This window comes from Hipposideros armiger, unplaced genomic scaffold (assembly GCF_001890085.2).
Source record: "Hipposideros armiger isolate ML-2016 unplaced genomic scaffold, ASM189008v1 scaffold_262, whole genome shotgun sequence".
NCBI lineage: Eukaryota > Metazoa > Chordata > Mammalia > Chiroptera > Hipposideridae > Hipposideros > Hipposideros armiger.
In genome coordinates this window covers 789,541-813,822 of record NW_017731612.1, presented here as the reverse complement: position 1 = coordinate 813,822, position 24,282 = coordinate 789,541, and the positions used below count along the sequence as shown (strand labels likewise).

Sequence of the window (24,282 nt, the reverse complement as noted above, 5' to 3'; positions counted from 1 at the left end):
TGGACGGAGGTGACCCCTGGAGGGCGGGACAAGGTGGCCCCATCAGGGAAGCTGAAGGGAGTGGGTTCTGTGGAGAAGGTGAGGTCATTGTGCCTTTTAAGTCATTAAACTTGTACGTGAGCCTGTGAGGGATCCCCAGGCCCCCCTCCCGGCCTGCTCCCCGCTGCCCAGCCTCTGTGCAGGTCCCCGCTCGGGGCCAGCTGTGAGTTCCCATCTTCTCAATGCCTCTCACTCACTCCTTCCTGTGGGAAGTGTCCCTCTGTCCGTCAGCCTCCGCCTGCCCTGCCCGCCCCCCCGACGGCCCTGGACTGTCCCCGTGCTCCTCAGCCCCTCCTGTCCTGCTTGCGGCCTGCGTTGCGAGCAGGAGGGGGCTGATGGGGGAAGCTTCGCTGGATGTGAAGGAATGTGGTGGGGGCCGCGCCCCACTGAGTCTGCTCTTAGAAGCAGATATCTGCTCAGTGACCGGGAAAGTCCTCTATTTGCTTCCGTCTCTTTGCAGAGGTCACAAACTGACCCAGCTGCCGCCCTCGTCTAACTGCAGACTGTACCCCCAGATGCGCACCCGGCAAAGTGGGAGAACATTGCATTCTGCACCTCAAATGTACCTCACCTTCCCCTGGGGAGCAGGACACGTCCTCTGCGGGGCCAGCCCCACAAACAGGACACTGCCACTCAGCGCTCACTGCCCTCCTCAGGTTGGTGTGCCTCAGTCCTGAGTGTCTGTCACACACACGCGCGCGCGCGCGCGCACACACACACACACATGCACACATGCACACACATGCACACATGTGGACATGTGCACATGTGCACAAACAGACACACATACACACATCTCCCTAATTGGTGGTTCCCTGTGTGTATTCAGGCTCCACAGTTTTCAGCCTCACCTCCTAGTCGCTTCCCTTTTCTGACCATAATTTCCTCCTGCACGTGGCGCTGGGACAAACAGCACAGTCGCCCTGCCCTCTGCGAGAGGCCAGGCTGTGCAGTCACAAACGGGGTATAGGACTGAATGTGTTGACTGTTGAGCGGAACGAACCCCAAATAAAAACAACTAGTGAGTTTGCAGAACCAGCGTCGGGGTGGGAGGGCGGAGAGCTGCAGGCCAGTGAAGGGCGACAGGGACAAGACTGTTTTTGGGGCCCAGAATGCAGGGAACCTAGGGGACCCTCAGAGACAGGGAGTCCTCGCCTGAGGACTCTGTTTCATGCTATTTCTAGAGCACCCGATTGGCTTGCCCAGGCAGCCTGCGCCTGCGATAGGAAGTCCTGGGAACCGGCCTGCAGACCAAAAACCTACACTTGCATCGTTTCTCAAAAAATACTCAGCCTTTGTGTCACTTGCTGTTTTGTAGCAGCAGCATCCACAGTTGATGGCAAGCCTACAGACGGCAGGTTTCGGGGACCCTCCCGGGCAGCTGCTGCAGTGCTTGTGCTGCTAAGGCTGGTGATGATGTGCACGGCCCAAACAAAAGGGTGCATTTAGCCGCTTCCATGAGGATTCCTGAAACCAAACACGAGCGAAACCAGGGAGGGAAGATAAGGAGTCACAGGTTGTGAACTTGCTGTTGGGACTTTAAATACTCCCTTTATACTTTACTCTCACTCAGATTTCTTTTTCCACTTGATATATTTTATTTTACGTTATTTTGAGAAACAAAACACTTGGAGGCTATATTCCATTTTGGATGTGGATAAAACTGTTTCCAGAACTGTAGGAAAACCATTGCAGAGTTAAAATTACACTTGGCCCACAAAATCAGTCTCCTTTCTTCATCTATCAGCGAACGTCTGCTGGCGTCTGTGGTGTTAGGTCCTCCTCCAGACACGCGTGTACAGAGTGTGAACAGAGCGGACAGAACCCCTGGTGCTGCACTACTTATCCCCCCGGGCAGGGGCTGGGGACAGACAGACAGTCTGTGGGTGGTCACGCCCACAAGGACATGAGGGGACAGGCTCTGCAGACAGAGGGGCAGCCTTCGGGGTCTGAGCCGGTGTGGCGTGGCTGTGAGTGAGCCACCCAGAGGTGACAAGCTTGTCGACGGTGCGGGGGACGTCACATTCCCTGCTGGTGTGACGGGCTGTGGGCTGATGCTGTGTCCTCCTGAGGTTCACTTGAAGCCCTAACTCCCCGTGTGAGGTAGTGAGCTGCGGCCTTTGTGAGGTGCTGGGTTTCTGTGACATCACTAGTGGTTCTCTGTGGTGGGGTGGTGCCCTTGTAAGAGGAGGAAGAGGCCAGAGGGCCCCCCATCTGAGGACATGGTGACAAGGCCACCAGCCCTTGATGGCCTCCCGCCTGAGAGGAAACGCCGTCGGTGGTTTTGTTGTGGCAGTTTGAGCTAGGAGGACTGAAGGGTCTGGTAAGTTCTGAGCAGTGAGCTGGCCGACGAGTGTTTTCACAGGATCCCTGGCTGCTCTGCTGGGGAACCGCGGGTGGGAGCAGAGGCCAGGGCCCCGTCAGGAGGGGTCCTCTGCGTCACATTCAGGGTGCATGGAGCCCCAGCCGGCTCTGAGCTGGGTGGGCTGTCACAGGCCGAGGGGACTCCAGCACGAGCCCTGAGAAGCTGGAAGGACAGAGGTGGCATGGCGGGAATGGGGTGCTCTGACGGAAGGTGAGGGTCCTTGCTGGCACACAGATTTCAAAATGCCAATCAGATTTCCCCGCTGAGAGGTCGGGTAAGCAGTGATACGAGTGTGGAGTCGGTGGGCCATCAGGGCTGGGATGTGAGACCCGTTGACAGCTGCCACGAGGAGTGAAGGGAAATATTTAACAGCCAGCGTGCCTGGGTCCCGGCAGTCTGCCCGTGTATGGCCTGCGGCTGCAGACGCACGTCCCCCTTTGTCATCCTGAGTCCCACAGACAAACTGCCGCCTTCCCACACGGGACACGCGTGCACTTCCCGTGACCAGCAGCTGGAAAGCAGAGCCACTGGTCCCCTCGTGTCTCCACGCCCCAGACATCCCACTCGCTTGTTGTCCTTTGGGAGTTAAATATGGGGCCTCAGCCACGTGTCCTTGGAGACCAGCTGGGAAGTGCTGGCTTTTGAGAACGGCCACGGTCCTGAGTCCCGGCCCGCCTCGCTGCCCACGTGCACACAGACGCGCTCCTTTGCGCTCTTTCCGGAAACAAAACCCATCAAATGGAAACAGGATGCCTCGTGCTGCTGTGGAGAGGCGTCACAGTGTGCTCTCCTGGGGGCCCACTTCCCGCCCAGATCACACGGTTTGGGGGCCAGAAGGGACTTTTCCTCTCTTCGTTCTTAATAACAACTCATCAGGGCGTCACAGCAATCCTCACGCATGTGCGTCGGAGTCAGAACCCGTCCCACGGTCAGAAATGTTCAGCTCAGACGTGAGCACGCAGGACGCCTCTGCTCTCGCCCTCCCACAGAAGCGTCGCTGTCACCGAAGGAGAGACCTGGGTCGTGATTGGCTTTCGCACAAGTCAGACTTGGGAGGTGGGGTTTCCAGCGCTTAAGTGACATGAGTATTGCTGTCACCCCTCGTGCTGCTGTGAGCCCCTCTGTAGTGGGCTCCTGAGCACAAGGACCCCACTTCCTAGTGGGTCTGCGTTTCTGGGGCCCAGCGCTGAGCACCGTTGTGCGAGGACAGTTACAGGCCCAGGGCCCCGTGTGTCGGGTAGAGGCAGGTGCAGCCTCCGAGCCTCAGAAGACCCTGCGCCTCCCAGTTCCCAGGCCTCTCCCTCCGGGCATTTGTGGGGAGGCCGCCTTGGTGATCTCCCCACGCCGGGGAGTGCGGCCACACTGTGTGCTGCCCAGTCCTTGTCCCTACGGAGTGCCTGGGCTAAGTGAGCTGAGTGCATGGAGACAGGCAGTGGCAGTGTGGCCCTGGCGGGCCCTTGATGTCACGGCGTGCCCCGTGGGGACCACACACTGAATGAGGCTGCCATGTCTTAGCCCACTGACAAGCGGCGTGACTCGGTCCCGTCACTGCTGACTTTGGACTTGGTGTCCTCTTGTGCTCGAAGTTGCTGTTTCATTCTTCTCCTTGTTGAAATTATGGACCTGCTGACCACCTCTGCCCCCACCGAAGAGCCGCGGAAACCCTCTCGTCTCCGTCCTACCCGAGGTCACCGCGAGCTGCCCAGCTCTCTTTTCTCATGTCATGGACAAGCCCAAGACACCGTCACAGCCTGCAGTGGACACCGCCCCGCTTCAGACTCCCTCCTCCGCACGGCATGAGAAGGACAGGTCCCAGAGCTAGGGGACCCGCCCGCCAAGGGAAGGGGACGGGGCAGCGGCGGCAGCAGCTCCGCGAACAGCCCTGACGGCGCCGAGGATGGACGCCGAGGGCTCTGTGCCTCTTGCTTGTGTGTCCTGCGGAACAAGCGGACTCTCCACAACGTGGACATCATTCCCTTTCCAGCTGTACGTGGCTGTGCATGTTTACCCAGTTCCTAAAACTACACTAAAAACCTGCTGAACTCACACTGCGCAGCCCACCTGATGCTCAGGGCTCAGAGTGCATGCTCCTGGGGACGGTCCCAGCGAGCCCTGAGCCAGCGCGCTGCTGGTTCCCACAGGGAGGCCGAGGGGACGTGCAGCTGTGCTCAGTCACCCGGCAGGTGGCTCCTGGGACCGCTTACCCGGCCGTCAGCGCACACCCACCTCCCGTGCTCCTGGTGGCTGTGGATGCAGGGGAGGGCTCTGTTTATCCTCTTGGAAATGGCAGTTGCAGTAATGACCAAACATACTGTGACGCGAACTCCCCCAGAAGTGTAATCTGATTGTGTTTGGTAAACGGAGTGTCTGATTTCTGCGGGTGCCGCTTTTGAGCGATTCACAAGGGACGTCGTGTGACACCACATGTTGGACTTGCTCTCCTGGTGCAGTCAATGCTGCTGTGTTTCCGCCCGCACCCTAACCATGTTGTCTGCGTTGGGCCATTTTAATCTGTCCTTTGAAAGTACATTTCCTAAGAGAACCCAGCAGACATGGCAACTTGGTGATGTAGCCTTGAGTGGAAATAGCCAAAACCCACACGCAGCGGGAAGAGCCGTTTGTTATCACCCCAAACTGGCAGAGACAGATACTGAGTAAGGAGAGAACCTATAAGTGTATTTTTGTTCATACGTAATCTGACAACCTATGAAAACTCGTAACTTGTGAAACCTTTCAATGCCCACGTTTACTTTCCTGACACATTGATTTTCTTGCCAAATCCCTAAACATTCTCAGTAGAATTCACTTTCTAGTTTTCTGGCTCCTTTTCCTGACTTGGTCTTTGCATGAGGAAGCAGCCACCTTCCACTTGGGCAGATGGCAGCAGGAAATGAGCTCCCTTTGGAAAAACTGCACGACTGACCTTCTGCCAAGGAACAGATTACATCTCAGTCCTGGAGAAGTGTACACCACACGTCGCTTTGCGATGCTTTTCAGAACCTCTCATCTGTGCCGTGCGTGTTCCGGCTGCCGGGGACTCGAATCCTGCCCTGTTCTTCCTACAAGCTTCCTTCGGCGCCTGGGCTTCGGAACGCGACGGAGCAGGGTGGCCCCCACTTATTGATGATGATGTGGTTTTTACGACGTGGGACGAGGAAGCGTACTCCTGAGTCGGGGCGCGTGGCGGCTCCTGCAGACACACAGCAGCAGTGGATGAGAGAGCGTTCCCTTTCCTGCTCTTTCTAAGTCCTGTCCTGCTTGGAAATGAGTCCGGCCTCATGTTCCATCGGAGTGAGCCGTGAACTGATGGCAGAGGAAAAGATGTGAGACCCAGAGAGCAGCCGAGCACGCTGACCGTCGAGCATGAGCAGGAAGCTCCAGGAAGCCTGAGAAGGGCCTGGGTTGGGGGACCGTTTCCATTTGCTCAGGAGCCTGTGTGTGCATCACGTTAGCTTTGGTGACAAATGGCATCCGCGGCAGTGACTTGGTGACTGGCTCGGGCAGCGCTCCTGGGACAGGACCATAAATGCACGTGCGGTTACCGCCCAGTTCCACAGAACGCTGTTTCAATTGCAAAAGTGAGCTGCTGTCTGCAGTCCCATCGCTGGCGTTCTCTGTCCTTTACTATTTTCCTTCAAATCTCCTAAATTAAACAGAACTCTGTCGAGACAGCCTCCGTTCACCAGCCAAGAGGAGAGCGTGAGCATCACCTGGAACCCGTGTCTTCACGCACTGGGGGTACAGCTCTTCTCTGAAGCACTTGCAAGCTCCTTTGCTCACTGCAGGCAGGCCCGTGGGGACCACAGTTTCACCCCCACTCCTGTCCCTGAGGCCGTGGCCCAGTTCCCACCTGAGAAAGGCAGACAGATGCCAAGGGTCTTGTGTACGCAGTTTGCCGTTGCTGACTTTGCAGGGACTGTCCCCCGGGGGCCCTGGACCTATTCTCGGTGTTGGTGAGCAGGGCGTAGATGGTTCTAGAAGCCTGTGACTCACGGTCAGCAGCTCACAGCTCCATCCAGGGAGAGCGGTATGGTTGGGTGTTGGAGGTACCAGCCGCAACCAGCCTGGACAGTCAAAACCTCCCAGCGTGCCACCTTCCGGGCAGTTCCCTGCGCGCTCGGGAGGGTTCTGCTCACAGATGGCCCTGGGGCCGGGAAGGCGAGGGAAAGGGCCGCTGGCTGGTCCTGCTTTACCGTGACGGCTGCGGCTCGGTCTCAGCGAAATGGCCCCATGTGGACACCTAAGGGGCTGGATTGTCGCTGAGGCGCAGGCCTGTCACGTCTGAGATTCTGGCACTTAAAAAAAAAATACGTTGTGTCCAAGATGTGTCACCCAAAATGCAGGTGTGGAGGACAGCTGCCCCCCCCCCACAGGTCCTGCCTCACCCACTGTGAGGTCCAGAATCAGATCGCAGCCTCCCGTGCCGCTGGGACGCCCACGTGTCACCTACTGTGTGTCCGGTCTGACAGACTGTCGCCACACTTTCACGGGGACTGGTCCGTGTCAGGCAGAGGTCACCACAGACCTTTCTCGCCAGGGAGGATTTTGTTGTGTCCAGCTCTGGAAATGAAACATGTTCAGCTGAGTGGAGTGTTCTCCCAGCTGGGTTTATATCCCTGGGTCACTGCTAACTCGAAGCAGGACGTCCAGAGGTGGACACTTCTTTTTTTTTTTTTTTCCCAGTTCTCAAATTGTTCAGAAAAAGTTTCAGCCTAGTTCAAAAGCATTTCTGCTTAGGAGATAATAAGAGTTGTAACTAGTGCAAAATGACACTGAAATACATTTTATTTTCTAAGACTTTATTGCCCTTAAAAAAATGGGGAAAAAAGTAAAAAAAGGAATTCATCTTTCCTAGGAAGAAAGTAGTGCCTTCATTTTTCCCTGTGTGGTAAAATGCCTTTCTTTCCTACTCTTTTTATTCACGTGCATCCTCCTTAGACTGCTGTTTTTGCCAGGAAGCCCCAAATCTGTCACGAAATGATGAGCAGTGTGAATGCCCAGAGGTTTTGTAGCAGGAAAGGCAAGTCCTGTGAGAGGGTGAGAGAAGGTGACAGTCACCACACTGTCGTCAAACGTCACTGACCCACCGCGGGGACCCAGAACAGCTCAGCTGGGCTTCGGATTTTAAGGCTAAGTTTCACTTTCACGTTAATCATAGTTCATGATAACATTAAATTGGCTTTTTAAAATTAAGAGGCTGTATCTCTTCCTCCTTTTTCTTTTTCATTTTCTTTCCTGAACGGAACATTATTCGCTGTTGCAGGATCTAACATGGTGTCGTTGTCTAACACGGAGGCAGTCTTGTAGCGGTGTTTATGATTGTACAAGAAGTGTCAATGTTTAGGAAGATTGTATCTAGAAAATGTAAGCTTGTAGTCGAGGGCTCAGAGGATACTCGGGATCAGGAAGGTTTGCTTTGTAATGGTTAAGGATGGTTTCATTTCCTCACCCACTATTATGTGTCTGTGCATCAGTATCTCGGTGCTTAAGAGCTACGAGCGGTGACATTGAAGCTGAGGAAGTGGCTGTGGGCTCCACACCTGGGACCTCACCTGCTTGCTCATGGATGGCTGTGTGTCCCCTCATCACACCTGGGGCACTTTTGAGGTCGATCCCGACGTTCACAGATACACACCGAGCACCCTTCCCGCCAGGCCCAGCACGGTGACCCGTGCCTCCCCATGTAGCTGTCACACTTGCCATCTGTTCTATGCCATGTTTTTGTGCCTTTTCTGGGAGTTTGCTATTTAAAGTGGCCCAAAGCATAGTGTCAACGGGCTGTGTGGTAGCTCCGAGTTCAGACAGGCCGTGATGGGGAAATACGGGAAAATACACGCAGTGGGTAAGCTTCGGACGTGAGTCACAGTGCATTCTGCCGGCTGCGGGTTCAGCATTAATGAGTCAACAGTATATAGGAAATGAGCCACCTTTGAACAGCAATGCAGAGAAAACAAGGCTGCGTGTTGACAGGTTGACAGAAGTGTGGCTGGAGGCCCCGGGTGGTAAGCCTGTGTTTCCCCAGGGTTGATGGCTCAGTGTTGGCTAATCCAGGTTGTGATGACTTTGTGGAACTTACTGTCGCAAGGAATAACATTGGCTGTGCGAAGCAGCCTACAATGTGTTACAGTGGAACAGAAAATAATGGCTTGATCGGAAAGAATCCAATTTACCTTCCCTTTTAGAGGAATGCGTGTCTCCATGGGACTAGCAGCATAATTATCCTTTGGCTTCAAAGAGAACATCAGGTGGCAGCCGGTGAGTAAAGAGAAATATGGGCAAGTTTGCAGGGAATAATTTGCTGCCTGATTCATGGGTACAACGAAAGCCTATTTTTAAAAACCATTTTTTACAGATTCACATGGAAAAGCTTAACTCTGCATTTGCATAATCAGCATTAGGAGAAGTGTTGCTTGGACAGCCACGCTGGCCACCGTGTGGCTGAGGTGCAGCCGAGGCCGTCTGGCCACAGCCCGTCCTTCACGCCGAGGAGCAGAGGCCCCGGGCCGCCGTGGGCCTGAACCGGGCGCCCCGATCCGGCCCAACGCCCCGTGCTTCCCGGGCTGTCCCGCCTGGACCCAGTCCACCCCTTGCAGGAGTGACAGCCACAGCCGTGAAGGGGCTGATTTCACACCATGTTTATTTGTACAAGGAAATGTATCAGATTCATGTGATACAGAATTTAAAACAAGACTTTATTAATATTGGGTTGTCGGATAAGTCATGACGCATTTTTGCAACAAAAACCATAGAAAAAATACGCCATGAGTTTTCTGGCAGCCCAATAGCAGCTCCTTTTCCTGTAGTAATCCGGCGTTTGGTTGAATGGCAGAGCACATGGCGCCGTTCATGCCAGCATGCAGCACGCCGTTCTGAGCTCCTGACGTATTTCCTAAACCTGTCACAACACGCTGATGGAGGGATTCTCTTATTTCCCTTTTTACAACTGAGAAACTGAGGCACAGCAGAAACGGGCACGGGCGTCTGACTCACCGAGAGCCCTTGGTCTTCACACAACATGCTTTACTACTGTGCAGGGTGCAGGGCTCACCAGGGGCGCTGTCATCCAGGCTGCTCGCCATGGACGGCCACCACCTCGCGTGTCCAGTACCCCATTGCTCAGCCCTCACACCCGTCCCCAATGTCTCAGTGCATCCTGGGGGCTCCTCTCCCTCGGGGCCACGGCCATCCGAGTCAGTGTCTTCCTCCTGCTTTCTGCATTAGTGACTGTCATTTCAGCACATCAGCAACCGTGTCGTCTCTGAACCCCAAGGCACGTCACCATCCGAGTGCTTTGCAGTGACTCCCCACCTGTGCAGTGTGACGCAACCCATGCCCCGGCCCTGTCCCCTGGCCTCCCTGTCCCCGGCTCTGCACGCCTGTGAACACCCAGCACCCACACGCATCAGTGTGGCCCCACCCCAGGACCTGCTGGCCCCTGCGGGAGCCCCATGGGGATTCTTGGAGCCGTGCCCAAGGCTGCTCTTCATTTCCTCCTGGTGTCCCCGCAGAGCCCATCCCGTCCTCCCCCACCAGCACTCACTACGCCGTCACTGCCTCATTGTCCTAAGAACACGTGCCACTGTGTATGCGTCTGCCCGCTGTTTGACCCAGGCGTGCCTTCCACGTCTGGACATGCGCTTCGCAAGGCCTGCACATTGCTTAGCTCCCTGCTTTACTCTCAGCACCTGCAGTGCTTTGCACGGGGAGGGTACCCAGTAGGTCTTTCTGGGAAGTAACGAATTCAGCAGCAGCAGCTCTGCTGAGCGCCTGCCCCTGCCGTCCATGTCCTGTGACTTGAAGAGGCCACGTGGAAGTAACTGGAAAGTGAATCTGCTCTGGCACAACCGCCCACGGCTGCGGCACTGACCAGGCATGGCCGGCTCAGTGTCCTGTACCTGCTGGAACGCACTGGGCACGGTCGCCTGGGCCCCGCCTTGCTGGCCGCCTGGTGCTGCCCTGCGGCAGGCTTCTCGCTGTCGGGCGCCTGAGACCAGAAAGACGCACAACGCGCGGGAGTCGGCGCAGCTGGGGCCCCTGCCGTTCGCGTGAGGCTGCCGGGCGGCGTGGGGCACAGCGGCCGGCCACTACTCCCTGTCTCTTCTTGACCCGTCTGCAGACACCCGGTCAGGGCCCATGCGTGTCACAGGGTAACGGCAAAGACCCGTTTTGTTAGTTTTGTTTTGCATCGTGTTTCGGTTACGCCTTGGCTCTGGCTGGAAATCTGATGTTTTCTGATTTTCTTTACCTGATTTTGAATCCAGAGAAATCTTAGGATGTGTTACGTCCAAAAGTTAAGATTGATTAAGGTTCATATTTTTATTTCAGTGGGTCATTTTGCCTTAGCGTTTTCCTTCAATGTACCTGACGTGAGGCCCTCAGGACCGTGGAAAACGAGGGAATGGGGGTCCGTGCGCCGTGAGCAGCCGGCCTGGATTAAAGGGGAGAGGGTTCCCATAGGACACCGGAGTGGGTGACATTCAGGAGAGGATACTCTCAGGCCTCAAAGGTCCCAGGGCAAGCTCAGGGAACAGCTGGGGCTCTACTTGGCCGGAGTGTCGAGTGCAAACGCCGATGGTCAGTTAAATGCCTCTGACGGAGCGAGGCCCTGCACCTCCAGCGCCGACGTGCTCCGTGCGGGGCTCGCTGGGGGCAAGAGCGGGCGACAGGGCAAAGGCCGGACCACAGACACGCGGCACGCCTCCTGGGACGGGGAGCCGCCGGTGGACACTGCTGAGAGCCCATGAGCAGGAGCGTCTGGTAACCAGTCACTGTCCTGTAGATAATGTAGACGCTGGAACACAGGACACGTGTGTAGACACTGATAGTCACAGTGACACCTTCCTAACACTTAGAAGCCCCACGAGTGCGATAGTAATTCAGTGACAAACTCATATTCCTTAAATTTGGTCTTAAAAATAGATATACTTATTTGAAACTGTCTATTTTGAAACAAAAATAAGTGTGAACACTTATCAGACTCTTCAGCAATTTGATGGACCATTGGGTTAACAGCTAGACTTTGATTCGCGTTTTTCCCTTTCATTATAAATAGCGCAATGGGGCAGCCTCTGCAGAGTGCCCCTATCGCCCGGCGGTCTGCACAGTCCCTGCTCCGCGGCAGCCGGGCTCGCTTGCTCACGGGCACTCAGGGCCGGGGGGCTGCGGCCTCCCCTCCACATGGAGTGAACCCCGTGGGCAGCTCCCCGGCCTCTGTGTCCCCAGCTACACCCTGCCACCTGTCTTGAAACACGTTTTCTCAGGTTGTGACCCCTTGTCCCCACCTGGTTTATTGTAGGGACGACTGACTACGCTGCCCCTCCCCACGCCCACCGTCATTCTTGGTCTTAGCCGCGGAAATGACCCCTGCCACACCAGCCTCTCAAAACGGGGTCAGCAAGCATTTTCCGTAAAGGGCCAGATCGTAAATATTGTCAGTTTCCTGGCCGTTGGGTCTTTGTTGCAACGAGTAAGCACAGCAGCTCCAGCTTGAGAACAGCCGTGGATAATACGAGGCTGCGTTCCAGTGAGGCTTTACAGGACAGGTGACAGGCTGAGTAGGGACCGTATCTGGGGGAAAACAGCTACAGGCAGAGGAAACAGCAGTGCCGGCTGAGGCAGGAGCTGCCCTGCAGGCCTCCCGGAGCAGCACAGGCCAGAGGGGCTGGAGGCCGGGGAGCCGGACAGTGTCAGGAGAGGCCGGGGGAGATGGGGGCCCTGTGACCTCCGGCCCTGAGTAGGAGATGGGGACCCTGTGACCTCCGGCCCTGAGTAGGCTGTGGGGGACCCCGTGACCTCCGGCCCTGAGTAGGCTGTGGGGGACCCCGTGGACCTCCCGGCCCTGAGCAGGATGTGGCTTTTACTCAGAGGAGTTGGGGTGACATGGAGCGTCTGAGCGGAGTGGCAGTTGTCAGGCTTGTTTGAACAGGATTGTTCTCGCTGGCTGCTGTGATAAGGACAGCAAGGGGCAGGATAGAAACCCTTTTTTTTTTTTCAATATGTTTTCAAGGATTTGCTTTCAGATGGGATTTTGGGTATGAGAGAAAGGCATCAGCAGTTACACTGAGGTGGTGATTATCCCGAGGACACTGGGGAAAGCAGGTTTGGGTGAAGGTCATGAGCCCTTTGGGCTTGTTTGCTTTGAGATGTCTGACATTCATTGTAACTTTCTGATTTCATGATAAATGAACAATTATTCTTTAAAAAAAATAATCATTGACCATTGAAAACTAACTGTTCTATTGATCACATAACGAAAAAGATATTACGAGGTACCTGATGCTGACGTGCTGACCGAGTCACATTAGTACCCTGGTTATTCCAATGGAATCTAATTCATGAATATGTTTCATAAGTAACTGTGTTTTCCAGGATTGTGAGCCTAAGATTACAGTATGTTGTCATGTCCTTCAGTGTATGTTATCCAGAGGAAGTAAACTGATATTTTTAAGTACTTCAGCATAAAAAGAGTTAATTGAAAAATATTGTGAATAATATAACATGAATAGTAGTCACTGTTTTATATTACATTTCTTATCATTTTGGTAGCATTTTAAACTCACTTATGCTGCAGATAGCATGAATCAAGTTTAGAAAAACACTTTATGCAAATGAATTTTCAGAAGGGGCTTGAAAGGTGAGAGCCTTTGGGCTGCCGCGCCTCCATGTCACATGGTGGCGATTCGCACATGGGGGTCATCCAGTGAGTTTCCCGTCTCCGTTCTCAGGGGGCTTCGGTCGGAAAAGCAGCTCTCCTGCCTAGTAAATTTTTGAAGAGGGCACATTTTTAATTTGGTAAGATAGGTGTTTCAAGTTTTCTCTCTAGTCATTCATCAAAAACAAATCCGACATCAAACGAAATCTACTTTAAATTTAAATTTGTTGAACTGTTGACTGAATTTAACCTGTGTTGGCAATAACGGTTGTTTCTTTTCCGTGCTGTTTCTTAGCCGTCATCGCCCAGAAATGTAGAAACTTAGCCTGGAGAGGGCCTTGCAGGGTCCTCATGAAGCATCGTGTAACCGGTGCTTACCAAGCATGTCTTCCTGTGACCGGCAGTTTCTGTCAAGCTTTTCATCGTGACCCAGTGTGCAGTACACGTGTATAAGACTCAAGCGAAAGTCTCACAAAGCTGTGACTCCCTTCCGTGTGAAATGCACTGCAGGGTAGCGTATTCTTCTTTCAAATGCTGCCTTGGTCTGCACTTTGGGGAAAAAAGACCTTTGTCTGGTGTTTGGCTCGACGCAATCTCATCCTTGTGAGAAGTCCTGGTGTTCTATCCCAGATCACGCGCCTCTCTTTAATCTGAAAGTGTAGCTACGCATGTACTCCTTCAGGGCATTCAAGGGTGACCGTGGAGCCAGCAGGCAGGCTGCAGCGCCGTGTGCACCTCCGGGTGTCTGTTTGCCCCGTGGTGGGAGCAGACGGTGAGCCTGCATTGGGCTCCACGGTCAGTCAGTGGGGCTAGCCCGTTCAGGTACTTTGAGCAGAGGAAGTGCCAGTGGCCTTTGTCTACTTAACCACACACTGTTACACATGAATCCATAGGTCGTGGGTGTATGCATTTTGTATAAATTTAGCAGGAAGTGGGTGGTAGCCCAAAGCTCCGTGAGGTCCTTACAATCAACATGCAATATAGAAGTCCACCACTTTGAGATTTCTGTGATAGAAAGTCACCTGCTGACAGCAGCTGCCCGCCCTTTCTCGGTGTCCCTCATGCTTCAGGATGTGCCTGAGTGTCAGCATCAGCTCTGTATGAGCGCTGGAAGATGGAAGAACAAAACGATAAGGCAAGAAGGAAAATGAAGAAAGTCAGAACCACTTATTAAAATACATTAAATAAGTGATATTGATACAGAATTGAAAGAGGGAAGATTTTTTTTTAATAAAGGAAACGAAATGAGCACCGACTTTTCCAAGAAATGTAGTCACTTTTCACAAACTACAGTGAGTACAGTGGACTCATGCAATTAGAACATGCAAAAAGATGATATCCAGTTGTTTTTCAAAGAAAACAATATTTCCAAATATTCCTAGGCTTAGTAATAAGTCTATAATTCAGTTTCCCCTCGTATGTATTAAAAGTGAACAGGAATGGGTATTAAATGAATTATCTGTTTATTTTCTATTGTATTAACTGTCTCTGAAAGCCTATATCGAGGCAACGTGTCAGCAGAGGAGCTGACTGCCCCCTGGTGCCCGGGTGGCCTGGGATCGGTGCTGCTGGGAGCCCGTGGTTCCCAGGGACTGGCCTTTCTCCTCGCTTTCTGCCATCTTAGATTGAAATTCTCCCAAGTAACAGATATTTTGACCAACCAGAAGCCACCGTAAATAATCTGAGGTATTAGAAAGCATCACGATTTCTCCCAGTCAGCCCTGAATCTGACCTGCCTGATTCTAAGCGTATTGAAGCGAATCTCAGCCTGACCTTGGGGAGCCAGGAACTGAGGTGGGAGTTGGGGTGGGACGGAGAGCGTGGTCGGCACCGTCCCCATGCTTTGGCCTTCAGAGCCCATCTTGGGATCCAGTGACTTTTTGTGTACTTTTAGAATAGTTCTAAAATTAACATGGATGACATTCCCTAGTAAGTTTTAATTATGTAATTAATAATTACGTAAGTAATAATTATGAGGTGTGATCAAAAAATATGGTGAATGTTTAAATTTTAAAAATGTATTACAATAAAAGACACATTGCCATTCATCCCCCTCAAAACACTCCCCCTCTCTTCAAACACACTATCCCATCATTCTTGCCACTTGCTGAAGCAGTTCTGGAAGTCCTCTTTCGTGAGTGTCTTTAGTTGCGCTGTCATGGCTGCCTCGATGTCCTGAATCATTTTGACTTTGGGGAAGAACCAGAAGTCACATGGTGCCAGGTCCAGTGAATAAGGTGGATGAGGACACACCACAATGTTTTTATTGGACAGAAACTGCCATACCAGAAGCCATGTGTGACACGAGTGTTGTCATGAGGAGGATGATTTACGGCACACTTTTAAACACACCTTCTCTCAACTGTAGCTCACACCTGACTGACTGCACCGAACAAGCTGAAACTTGTCACACACTGTCACTAAGGTTCGACGCGCCGCTTTCCATATTGAAGATCCCTGCCTTCCCGTTGGATGGCACTTGGCAGCCCCATTCACTGTATTTTGTGATCACGCCTTGTATATTTTTTTTTCAGAAAGTTCTTAATTTTAGTTTTTTTCTTGAGTATAAGCAATGAATCACTTTAAATATAATTTAATGTTAATATTAAGTTTAAAAAGATTTTCTTGTCAGAACAAGAAAATACTACATTTAAAATTTTAACAAAAAAATGTTTTCATTCCTGATATTAAAGTTATTTTAATTTTTGAGTACTGAATAGTGGCCTATTTGTTATTTATTAATGGGGATGTTGCTAAGTATTTTGTCAAAATCAGCATCCCTTATGCAACTTCAGGAATTTGTGTTCAAAGATCTAAAATGAGAAAACTGCAGTTTCTGTGTCTGACCAGTTTATTTGCTTGCCTTCTCCAGCTAAGCCAAATTCCCAAGCTTTTTATGTTCAAATTTTAGACCTGTCATGTTTAACCAAGTAAAGAAAATCCAAGTATAAATGCTGTCAGACTGTTGGCTCTGACAACAATAACAACCAAAGAACTATCTCTATGTCTGTATCTGCCTGTTTTCTACTCAATTTAAAGTCAGATGAATAGTATGCATGGATTCATATTTCAAAGAAACACAGTGCATATAGTTTTCAAATATACAAACGTAAATTAATATATATTATACTGGGAAATAAAAATTGGCGCTGTTTTATGACCTGTATTATTTGTGTTATGAGAAATAGAGATTAAGGAAAACAAAGCACGTTGCACATTTGCCCGCAGCTTTCCAGAAGTATTAATTCAATTCTGAATTTGGTGTTCAGTGCTTCTGTGTTTTCTCTTTGACAAGTTTTCCCTCTAGAAGCGACCAGCTTTGTCACAAAAGAGCCAGCAGTTAACGGCTGACTGCACTTTCTCCCTGTGGTGGTGCCATCGGACTGTTCTGATGGCTGAGACTAGTAAATATGATGTTTTTAGATTAACAGATGAACTCAGGGTAGGCGTCCCTCTTTGAGGAGACCTAACTTAGCTGGTGCGTGCCTCGCTCTGAAACATAACTAACTGCCGATGGGGACAGAAGCAGGATCCGACTTCCCCCGCTGCCGTTTTTGCATCACTGTATGTGATTGAACCCCCACTGTCCGGCCCACACGGAGAGGGTTAGGCCTGGGGTCAACTAAACTGCAAAAATTTTAGCCTCAGAAATACCTTCTTCCCCCTTATAAACCTTATACTTAATGCCTTGGAATTTAACATTTTATTCTAGATAAGGACTGTTGCACTGTTTCCATTTAGGAAAGCCCATTTATTCATGGACTTGATTTTACCTTTGAGCAAACTTCAGAAAAGAGTGACTGCCAAGATGTGCTGTAACCTGTTTCCTCGGGTGCTTTTCTCATTTCTTCCTAAAAGCATTTTAGGGATGACTGTAATTAGGGTAAGTGTATGCAGCCGGTGGCAGTGACAGAGCAGCCACCCAAGAATGACAAGAACGTGGTGCGCGTCTCGGTGGCAGCTGGCGCCGCGCTCTCAGGGCTGTCCGGCCGTGCGGCCTGGGCTAACGTGTGGTGAATAGAGCACCCTGGATTCCTCTGGTGTAAAAATGAATTGACAGTTACTTGTAGGGAGCAGCTAATGTCAGCTTTTGTAAAAGTAACCACAGTTTTCAGCCCTTGACACACTTATCAAGAAGAGGATGGAAGATGGCTACTGCTGACTGCCGGAAAGGGCGTGAAGAGAGCTGGATGGCATCTGTCCCGCTGGGACACGGCCCCCAGGCTGCGCAGACAGCTGTGTAGATGCAGCAGCACCCCAGGCCTAACAGTTGAAGAGCTCACAGTGTTAACGTTGGCTCACTGTCCTCAGGGTCATCGTAAACGTGGCCGTCCACGCAAAGACACATCGCGTAGTTCGGTTAATAGACAAAAAGTGTAACGATTTCAGTGAGTTCTGGTTTTCCAGTTCCCTAGTTTTTATTAAAAAGAGTGCAAGGGGGTAGGGAGGCAGGAATAAGGGAAGCAAATGTACACGTTTTATCCCAATAAGGATGATGCTGGTTTTTCCTGCTATGTCAGCGACATCGTTCATTCAGCGTTCTTCTCACCTGGTCACATGGCTGGCTACAACTGTTGGGGATTGTTTTGGAATTGTGTGTTGCAAGAGCAGTGAACTCGGCCGAATGGCTTGGCTTTAACTGTTACCACGTGTTTGCTGGCGAAATGCTTTTGTGAGACTGGGATTGACTAAAACAAAATCATACGCTCGATCATTAGGCTTGCATCTGAGCACCTCTTGAATTGTTCAAAAAATAATTCATTCCCAAGTGATGACTGTTTCCTAGTACGCGTGAGTAGTGGTCATCATACTGAGAGCATTTTACGTCAGAACTCAAAATTAGCTCTGCGTCTCCCGTGGCACCGGAGACGCCCAGCCCTGCTTAGCGCCACAGCTCTGATCAGAGCACCTGGGATCCCACGCCTGCTGCAAGCTTTAACCTTGAGATGGTGGCAGAAAGCAGCCGTTTCCTCCTGCTCACACTGTGATCTGCACATTTCATTTTGACTTTGACAGCACGGAAATCCACCTTATTTTCATAGACTAGCCGTCTGAGTTTGTTAAGTAGACGCACCGTTATTTACGCTCATTAAATGCAGGTGATGTGGCAGCCACCCAGTGAGGAGCCTGTGACGCTGTGTCTCTGAAGGAAGCCAGTCCTCAGTCGTGACCCAGCTTTCTTTACTGTGCTGAATGACTGAACAGAGCCAAGCTCTGGGCTTTCTCAGAAAGCCTAAGCTTAAACGGCGGCAGCAGGCACCTCTGACCCTCACAAGTGGAAGAACACCCTCGCCCTGCACACAACGGAAGTTACAGGGCAGTATTTGTGCAGCTGTCGTTTTATTGCAGACATGCACGGGTACACTGAGATTTGGTGACAATTTCTGTCCCGAAACGTGGAAGAATGCCTCGTATCTGGCAGAGTAAAAGCTCAGAAACAATTTTTGGAAAGACGTACCGTGTGTCACGTCTCTGAAGGACGCACAGACTAGGAAACATGGTGCCTGTTTAGCCATGTTGATGAGACAGAAATCCCACTGACTGAGGGTGCATGGGTGTCAAAGTTGGTTCCGGAAAGCAAACTGCGCTGCACGAATTCCAGGGTGACCCTGCGGGACAGGCTCAGGAGAGGGGGCCACAGTGTGTTTAATGTCACACGCTCCAGAAACACGGGGTCTGAGCCTCACTCCCAGTCACCTGCATTATGGGCCCTCCGAGCTGATACAGAAAACCCACGGTCTGCAAATGACCATCTGTGATTATGGGTGATCAAATGCCCTCTTTCTCTGCCTTGGAGAAATTTTGGAGACCGGTTCAGAAAAGATATGAGTAGCCAAGAACAACATCTGAGGTGGGTAGAATTGGAGTTAAAAAACGGACATTGTATCAAGTCTGTGAGCTTGGGGCTCATGGCTTCTACCAGCCCCGCCTGTGGATGTTGGTGGTTTGTGTGACAAATGTTCCTGTGAATCCAGTTTTCCATATGGTGATCGTCACTGCATGCTGAGGACAGGTCTAGCAGAGGCCGTTGTCCTTTTGTGGTGACTTCAGATGCCCCTGTGTCCTACAAGTGGTTGCTTTTCCCACCCCCTGTAGCGCCCCGTGAAGGCCACGGCACCCCAAGTGGTTTGGAAAATAAGATGGAGTTTGCCATCTGTGGGGGCAAGTGGGGAAGTGGAGGACAAAAAAAGTGTGGAGGGTCCACATGTGGGGTTTACTTTAGAGTTTAGGGTGCACAGTGAGTGTTTTCAATTCAGAAGAGAGAAACTTGTTTCGCCTACTTTCAGTGAAAGCCCAGCTCGTGGTAAAAGTTCAAGTATTAGTTTGAGGAACTAGCAGGTCATTTTATTGGAAGTTCTATTTGCTGTGCATTTTGGCTTACAACTTGGTAAATGGACGGTGGAGACTTGGTTTAGAGGCAGCCCCGTGAAGGCTGTCTAACGGGCTGGCCGGAGCACGGTGCAGAGCTTTCCTGTGAAATGGAGGACAGAGCAGCAAAGAGGGTTTGCTGGACTCTGAAGGGATCGCCCTGCCGCCCATGGTAGCGATGCAGGCACGCGAGGCGTCTGCCTGGACGAGGGTGCGAACAGATGTGCGAGGAAGACCTCCCAGCTGTTAGCGCTGGAGACTGGCCACGTGGATAGATGCCATTTACGTGCATTCACCATCATAAGATCGCTTCACTTTGTCTCATTCAAGCCTCTCAGCCACTTTATAAAGTGCAGGTGCTGTCACCATACAAGGTGGTTAATCTGAGTACAACCCCACACTTCACAGTCATCAGAACCAGACCCAAACCTCAAGTCTGTCCCTGAGGACACCGACTCTGCAGAGGCTGAGGCGATGTGAGGCTAGCACATGTTAGGAGACAAATGCCCTCCACAGGTCTGGCTTAATGCTGCCCGTTGGCTCACGTCTAACACAAACTTTCTTTCCTTTTTTCAGTGCGACTTCATGACAGCATATCAGAAGAGGGCTTCCATTACTTGGTGTTTGATCTGTGAGTACAACACACTTGTGTTCATTTCTTTTTTGCTTTCTCTTTGAAGACCATTTTGAGTTAAACATGTTTTTTTCCAATTTATAGTCCAAATTAATGACCCTATAATTTTGTAAAATGTTCTTCAAATAACATTCAACTCTAATTCTTTTGAAAAGCGGTGACAGCTCCGCAGTGTTTGTTGAAACCTTAAGTACGGAGCCTGTTCCCTTCGGGACTGTGGGTTGTGATGTTGTTAGCAGTGTTGGGTTTTACCTCGGGGCATAACAGTGGCTGACCGATGACTTTCCACTGAGTGTTTTAAAAGTAGGTGCAATTTGTTACTTTATATGAGAAGACGCTGAGAAAGGAGCCTTGAGGCTGTTTAATTCAGAGGCTCGGAACACCCTCAGCCTCACACCTCCCTGCCTGCCCGTTGGCTGGTCCCCCGACTGACTGAGTTCAGCCTCCTACTCATGGAAATGCCCAGTAGAAGCATCGTCTCCTTCTTCTCAAGAATAAAAACCTTACCCAGAAAAATGGGAGTATTTCTCCTCATTGTCAGGATTGGGTCACATGCCTACCTCTGACCAGTCACTGGCTGGAGAAGTGGGGTTACCAAAATTGGCTTGGACTAACCAGGATTTGTACACTGAGATTCTGTCAGCAAGCGTGAAGGGACAATAATGACTCTGGGGGCGCAGTCCACAGCATCTGCTCTGGCCGGCAGGCTCCAGCGGGGCAGGCCACACTCATGGCTGGTAGCGGCTAATAAGAACCCTGTTTCTGGAAATCAATTTGATATATCAGAAACGTTCGTAGCATTTGACACAGTTCACTTCCAGGAACAAAGTCCATGAAGAGTATACCCTAAATTCAGATAACACTCTGTGCCGTCAGATGTCCATCTCATCGTCTTGCATAAGGAGGAAAAACAAAACCAACCAGCCTAAGGACCCCATCATAGAGAAACGGTAGTGTAATTACAGTGGATTCATAGACTGCACTGCTCGCTAGCATTTTCATGTGATGTTGGGAAGTAGATAAGAAGAAATTACTTCATGTAACTGAGCTGAAGGTAGGGTAGTGCTGGGTTTCGTTGGTTCAGCCCTTCAGTGACAGTCAGGAATCAAGTTCTTTCTGTCCGTTCTTTGTCGTACACGGGCTTGTCCTCATTCTCTGACTGCCTGATTCCCAGGTGTCACACTGCCTTCCGAAGTCAGAAAAAAAGGAGAACATTAATTCCGTTGCATATATTTTTATCCACAGGGAAAGTCTTTCTCATCCGTCCCTCAGAAGCTAGTATTAATCCTCATTTCGACCTGCGTCGCACGCTCACGTCTGAAGCAGGCGTTGGTGAAGGGAATAGAATTACCCTCGGCTTTGACCAGTCGGGAAGCCAGTCTGTGCCTCCCCCGGATCATCACATCAGGGCTTTGTTTTCAGGACAGAAGGGGTCCTGCCTGCTGGCTGGGTGGCCAAGCATACCCGCCATGTTGGTGCCCCACGTGCGTGCTGGAGGTGGGACCCTGAAGCTCTGACTGTGCGCAGCCCTCTGCACGGCCACCACCGGCACAGCCCACTGGGGCCCTCACGTGGCTGTGGCCTCGTCCTTTCTCCTCAGTTCTTCCCCAGCTCACGTTTTGACTTTTTCTATTGTTCTGTCGTCCTTACTGATGTTCCAAGATGCCTTCTTCTTTAAGAAGCCCCTGTAGCCCTTCGTTTAGGGTAGGCCTGCCAGCAGCAAATTCTTAAGTGTGCCTTTTCTGAGGCTGGGATGACCCCCCTCACTCCTGAAGGATATTTTTGCCAGATGAAGAACTCGGTTGACTTCTGTTTTCTTTCGTTGTTGTGGCAATTCCCGCTGGGTCCTTTGCTTTTTGATGAGAACTCTTCTGTCATTCCAATTGTTTCTCCCCAACAGGTAAGGTGTGACCTCTCTCTGGCTGCTTTCAAGTTCCCTGTTTGTCTATATGAGTGGCTTTCAGAAGTTTGACTATGATGTGTCTTGGCTTGGATTTCTTAGCGTATATCTTTTCTGGTGTTTAGTTAACCTCTTGAATATACAGGTTTATGTCTTCCGCCAGACGGGAAAGTTTTAGACATTGGTTCTTCTAACCGTTTTTCGGCCTCACCTTCTTCCTCCTCTGCTCTGAGAGCTCCTTTGTCTCACAGGTCCCCGGGCTCCATTCATTTTATTTCTTTTCTGTTGTTCAAACTGGGTAACTTGTATTGTTCTGCTATCAAGTTCGCTGATCCTCCCCTCAGTTTTTCCTGTTCTGCGGTTGAGCACATCCATTGAGTTTCTCATTTCAGTTGCTGTACTCACTGGAGCATTTTTACTGTGGCTGAGAAGACGTCCTTGTAGGGTGATCCCTGCTGCATCGTCATCTTGGCATCGGGGTCTGCTCGTTGTGTTTTCTCCGTCATGTTGAGAATTCCCTGGTTCTTGACAGGATCCGTGATTTTGTATTATGTCCTGGACATCTGGGTGTTATTTAATGATCTCTGGATTTAATTTAAATCTTTGTAGCACTCCTCCTCTGACACCACGCTGGGTAGGAGGTGCCATCTTACTCCTGGAAAGTGGGGGTGGAAGCCCCGGGTTCCTGCTCAGCCTTCTCGGTCCTGGGGCCATCCTCCTGCTGCTGGGCAGGGCCCGGAGCACAGACTTGTTTTTTCTGTATTTAGTGAGAGGAGTGCATCTAGCCTGTTTCTCAGACCTGTTGCTATTTCTTGGTGGATTAATTTGTCAGATCTCCTTTCTAAGGAAGGCAAGGGTGCGGTGTTATAAACTGGAGCCTGTTCTTCGTGACTCAGAGCTGGGTCCAACCACGGCTCCCTCAGAGACTAAAGCTTTTCCTCCACCCTCCTGGGTTCAGTACATGAAGCCATGGGAATGAAACTAACGCAAGATGGGTTAATAGGAGAAAAGGCACCCAATTTTTGTTAATATTTATGTGCACGGGAATTCACAGAAAAGAAGTGAAACTGAAAGTAGCAGGGAGACGGAGGTGCCCAGTCCTCGTCTTCGATGACAAGAACCACTCTTCTGCCCCCTGTACGTGGATGGAGTGGGCACCTTCCTCAAAGGGAAGTGTACACCTGCTCTTAGGCAGATAAGGGGCAGCAAGCGCTCTTCCTGTGTTTGTTGATTCTCAATTGCCTTGAGCACAGAGCAGTGATTTTATGCCAACGCGGCGTTTCCTGGGGCCGCATATTCTGGGGCGCATTATGGGGTGACGTATTCTGATACCTTCAGCTCCAAGAAGCACTTCAGTGTCAGGTCAAATGCAAAAGGAAGGCACCCTTCTTCCCAGGCCAGGCCTTTCCATAGCCGCCGGGTTATTTATTGTCACGCTTGCGACCAGACACGCCAAGAACGCGACAGAATATGCTATGCAGAGAGCGGGGAGGCGGACGGACAGCACGGTCCGACCCACATCCTCGCTGACCTCAGTCCTTTATTAGAGACAGAAGAGGAACAGGTGGCAGGAAGTAACCAGCACACCCCTAAGGCTAAGGGAGAAATGCTTAGTCTAAGGGTTGTTTTTTAGCTCAAGAGGAGCGAACCAGTTTCCAGGACTTTGGCTGAGCGCTCACTGATTTCAGTGGGGCTGGTCCCAGCCTCTCTCAGTTAACCCTCAGTTGACCTCCGAGCTTTGGCTCAAGGCAGCAACCTTACACTCTTGGTTTTGGGGGCCAATGTGAGGGAATCCCTAACATGCCCCTACAATTTATGTCCACATTTTAATTTTAAAAATTTCTCTCTTCCTCACTAAATGGAGAGAATGATAAGAATCACATAGTTTTTATTTACATACACTTGTTATACAATCTTATATTGGTTTTGTTAGTTTCAGGTGTACAATACAGTGATACAACATTTTTATACCTTACAATGTGATCACCCCACTAATTCTAGTCATCATCTGTCATTGTGAAAACTTATCACGATATTATTGACTATATTCCTCTTCCCCTTTACACTCATCCCTCCCCCCCTTCCCTTCCGGTAACCATCAGCATGTTCTCTGTATCTTGGAGTCTGTTTCTGTTTTGTTCGTTCATTTATTCTTTTCTTTTTTTTTATTAAATTATTTTTTATTATGAAATACACATTTTTTAATTAGTTTCAGCTGTACAACACAGTGCAATAGTTATACTTTTTACCCCTCGAAGTGACAACCCCCTCCCCCAATCTGCCGCCCCATTTCCCCCCAATATCATACATATCTATTACAAATC

The 24,282-nt window shown here is 50.8% G+C and overlaps 1 protein-coding gene across 11 annotated transcripts in view; it reads left to right on the top strand.

Moving 5' to 3' along the window:
* The window catches only part of CAMK2D (calcium/calmodulin dependent protein kinase II delta), a 195,860-nt gene that overhangs the window by 79,526 nt on the left and 92,052 nt on the right, over nucleotides 1–24,282 (top strand). For all 11 annotated transcript variants that reach the window (XM_019656581.1, XM_019656579.1, XM_019656576.1 and 8 more), the window contains exon 3: nucleotides 20,001–20,055. In XM_019656581.1, coding sequence (XP_019512126.1) covers nucleotides 20,001–20,055 — 55 coding nt within the window. The remainder of the gene's footprint in view (nucleotides 1–20,000; nucleotides 20,056–24,282) is intronic.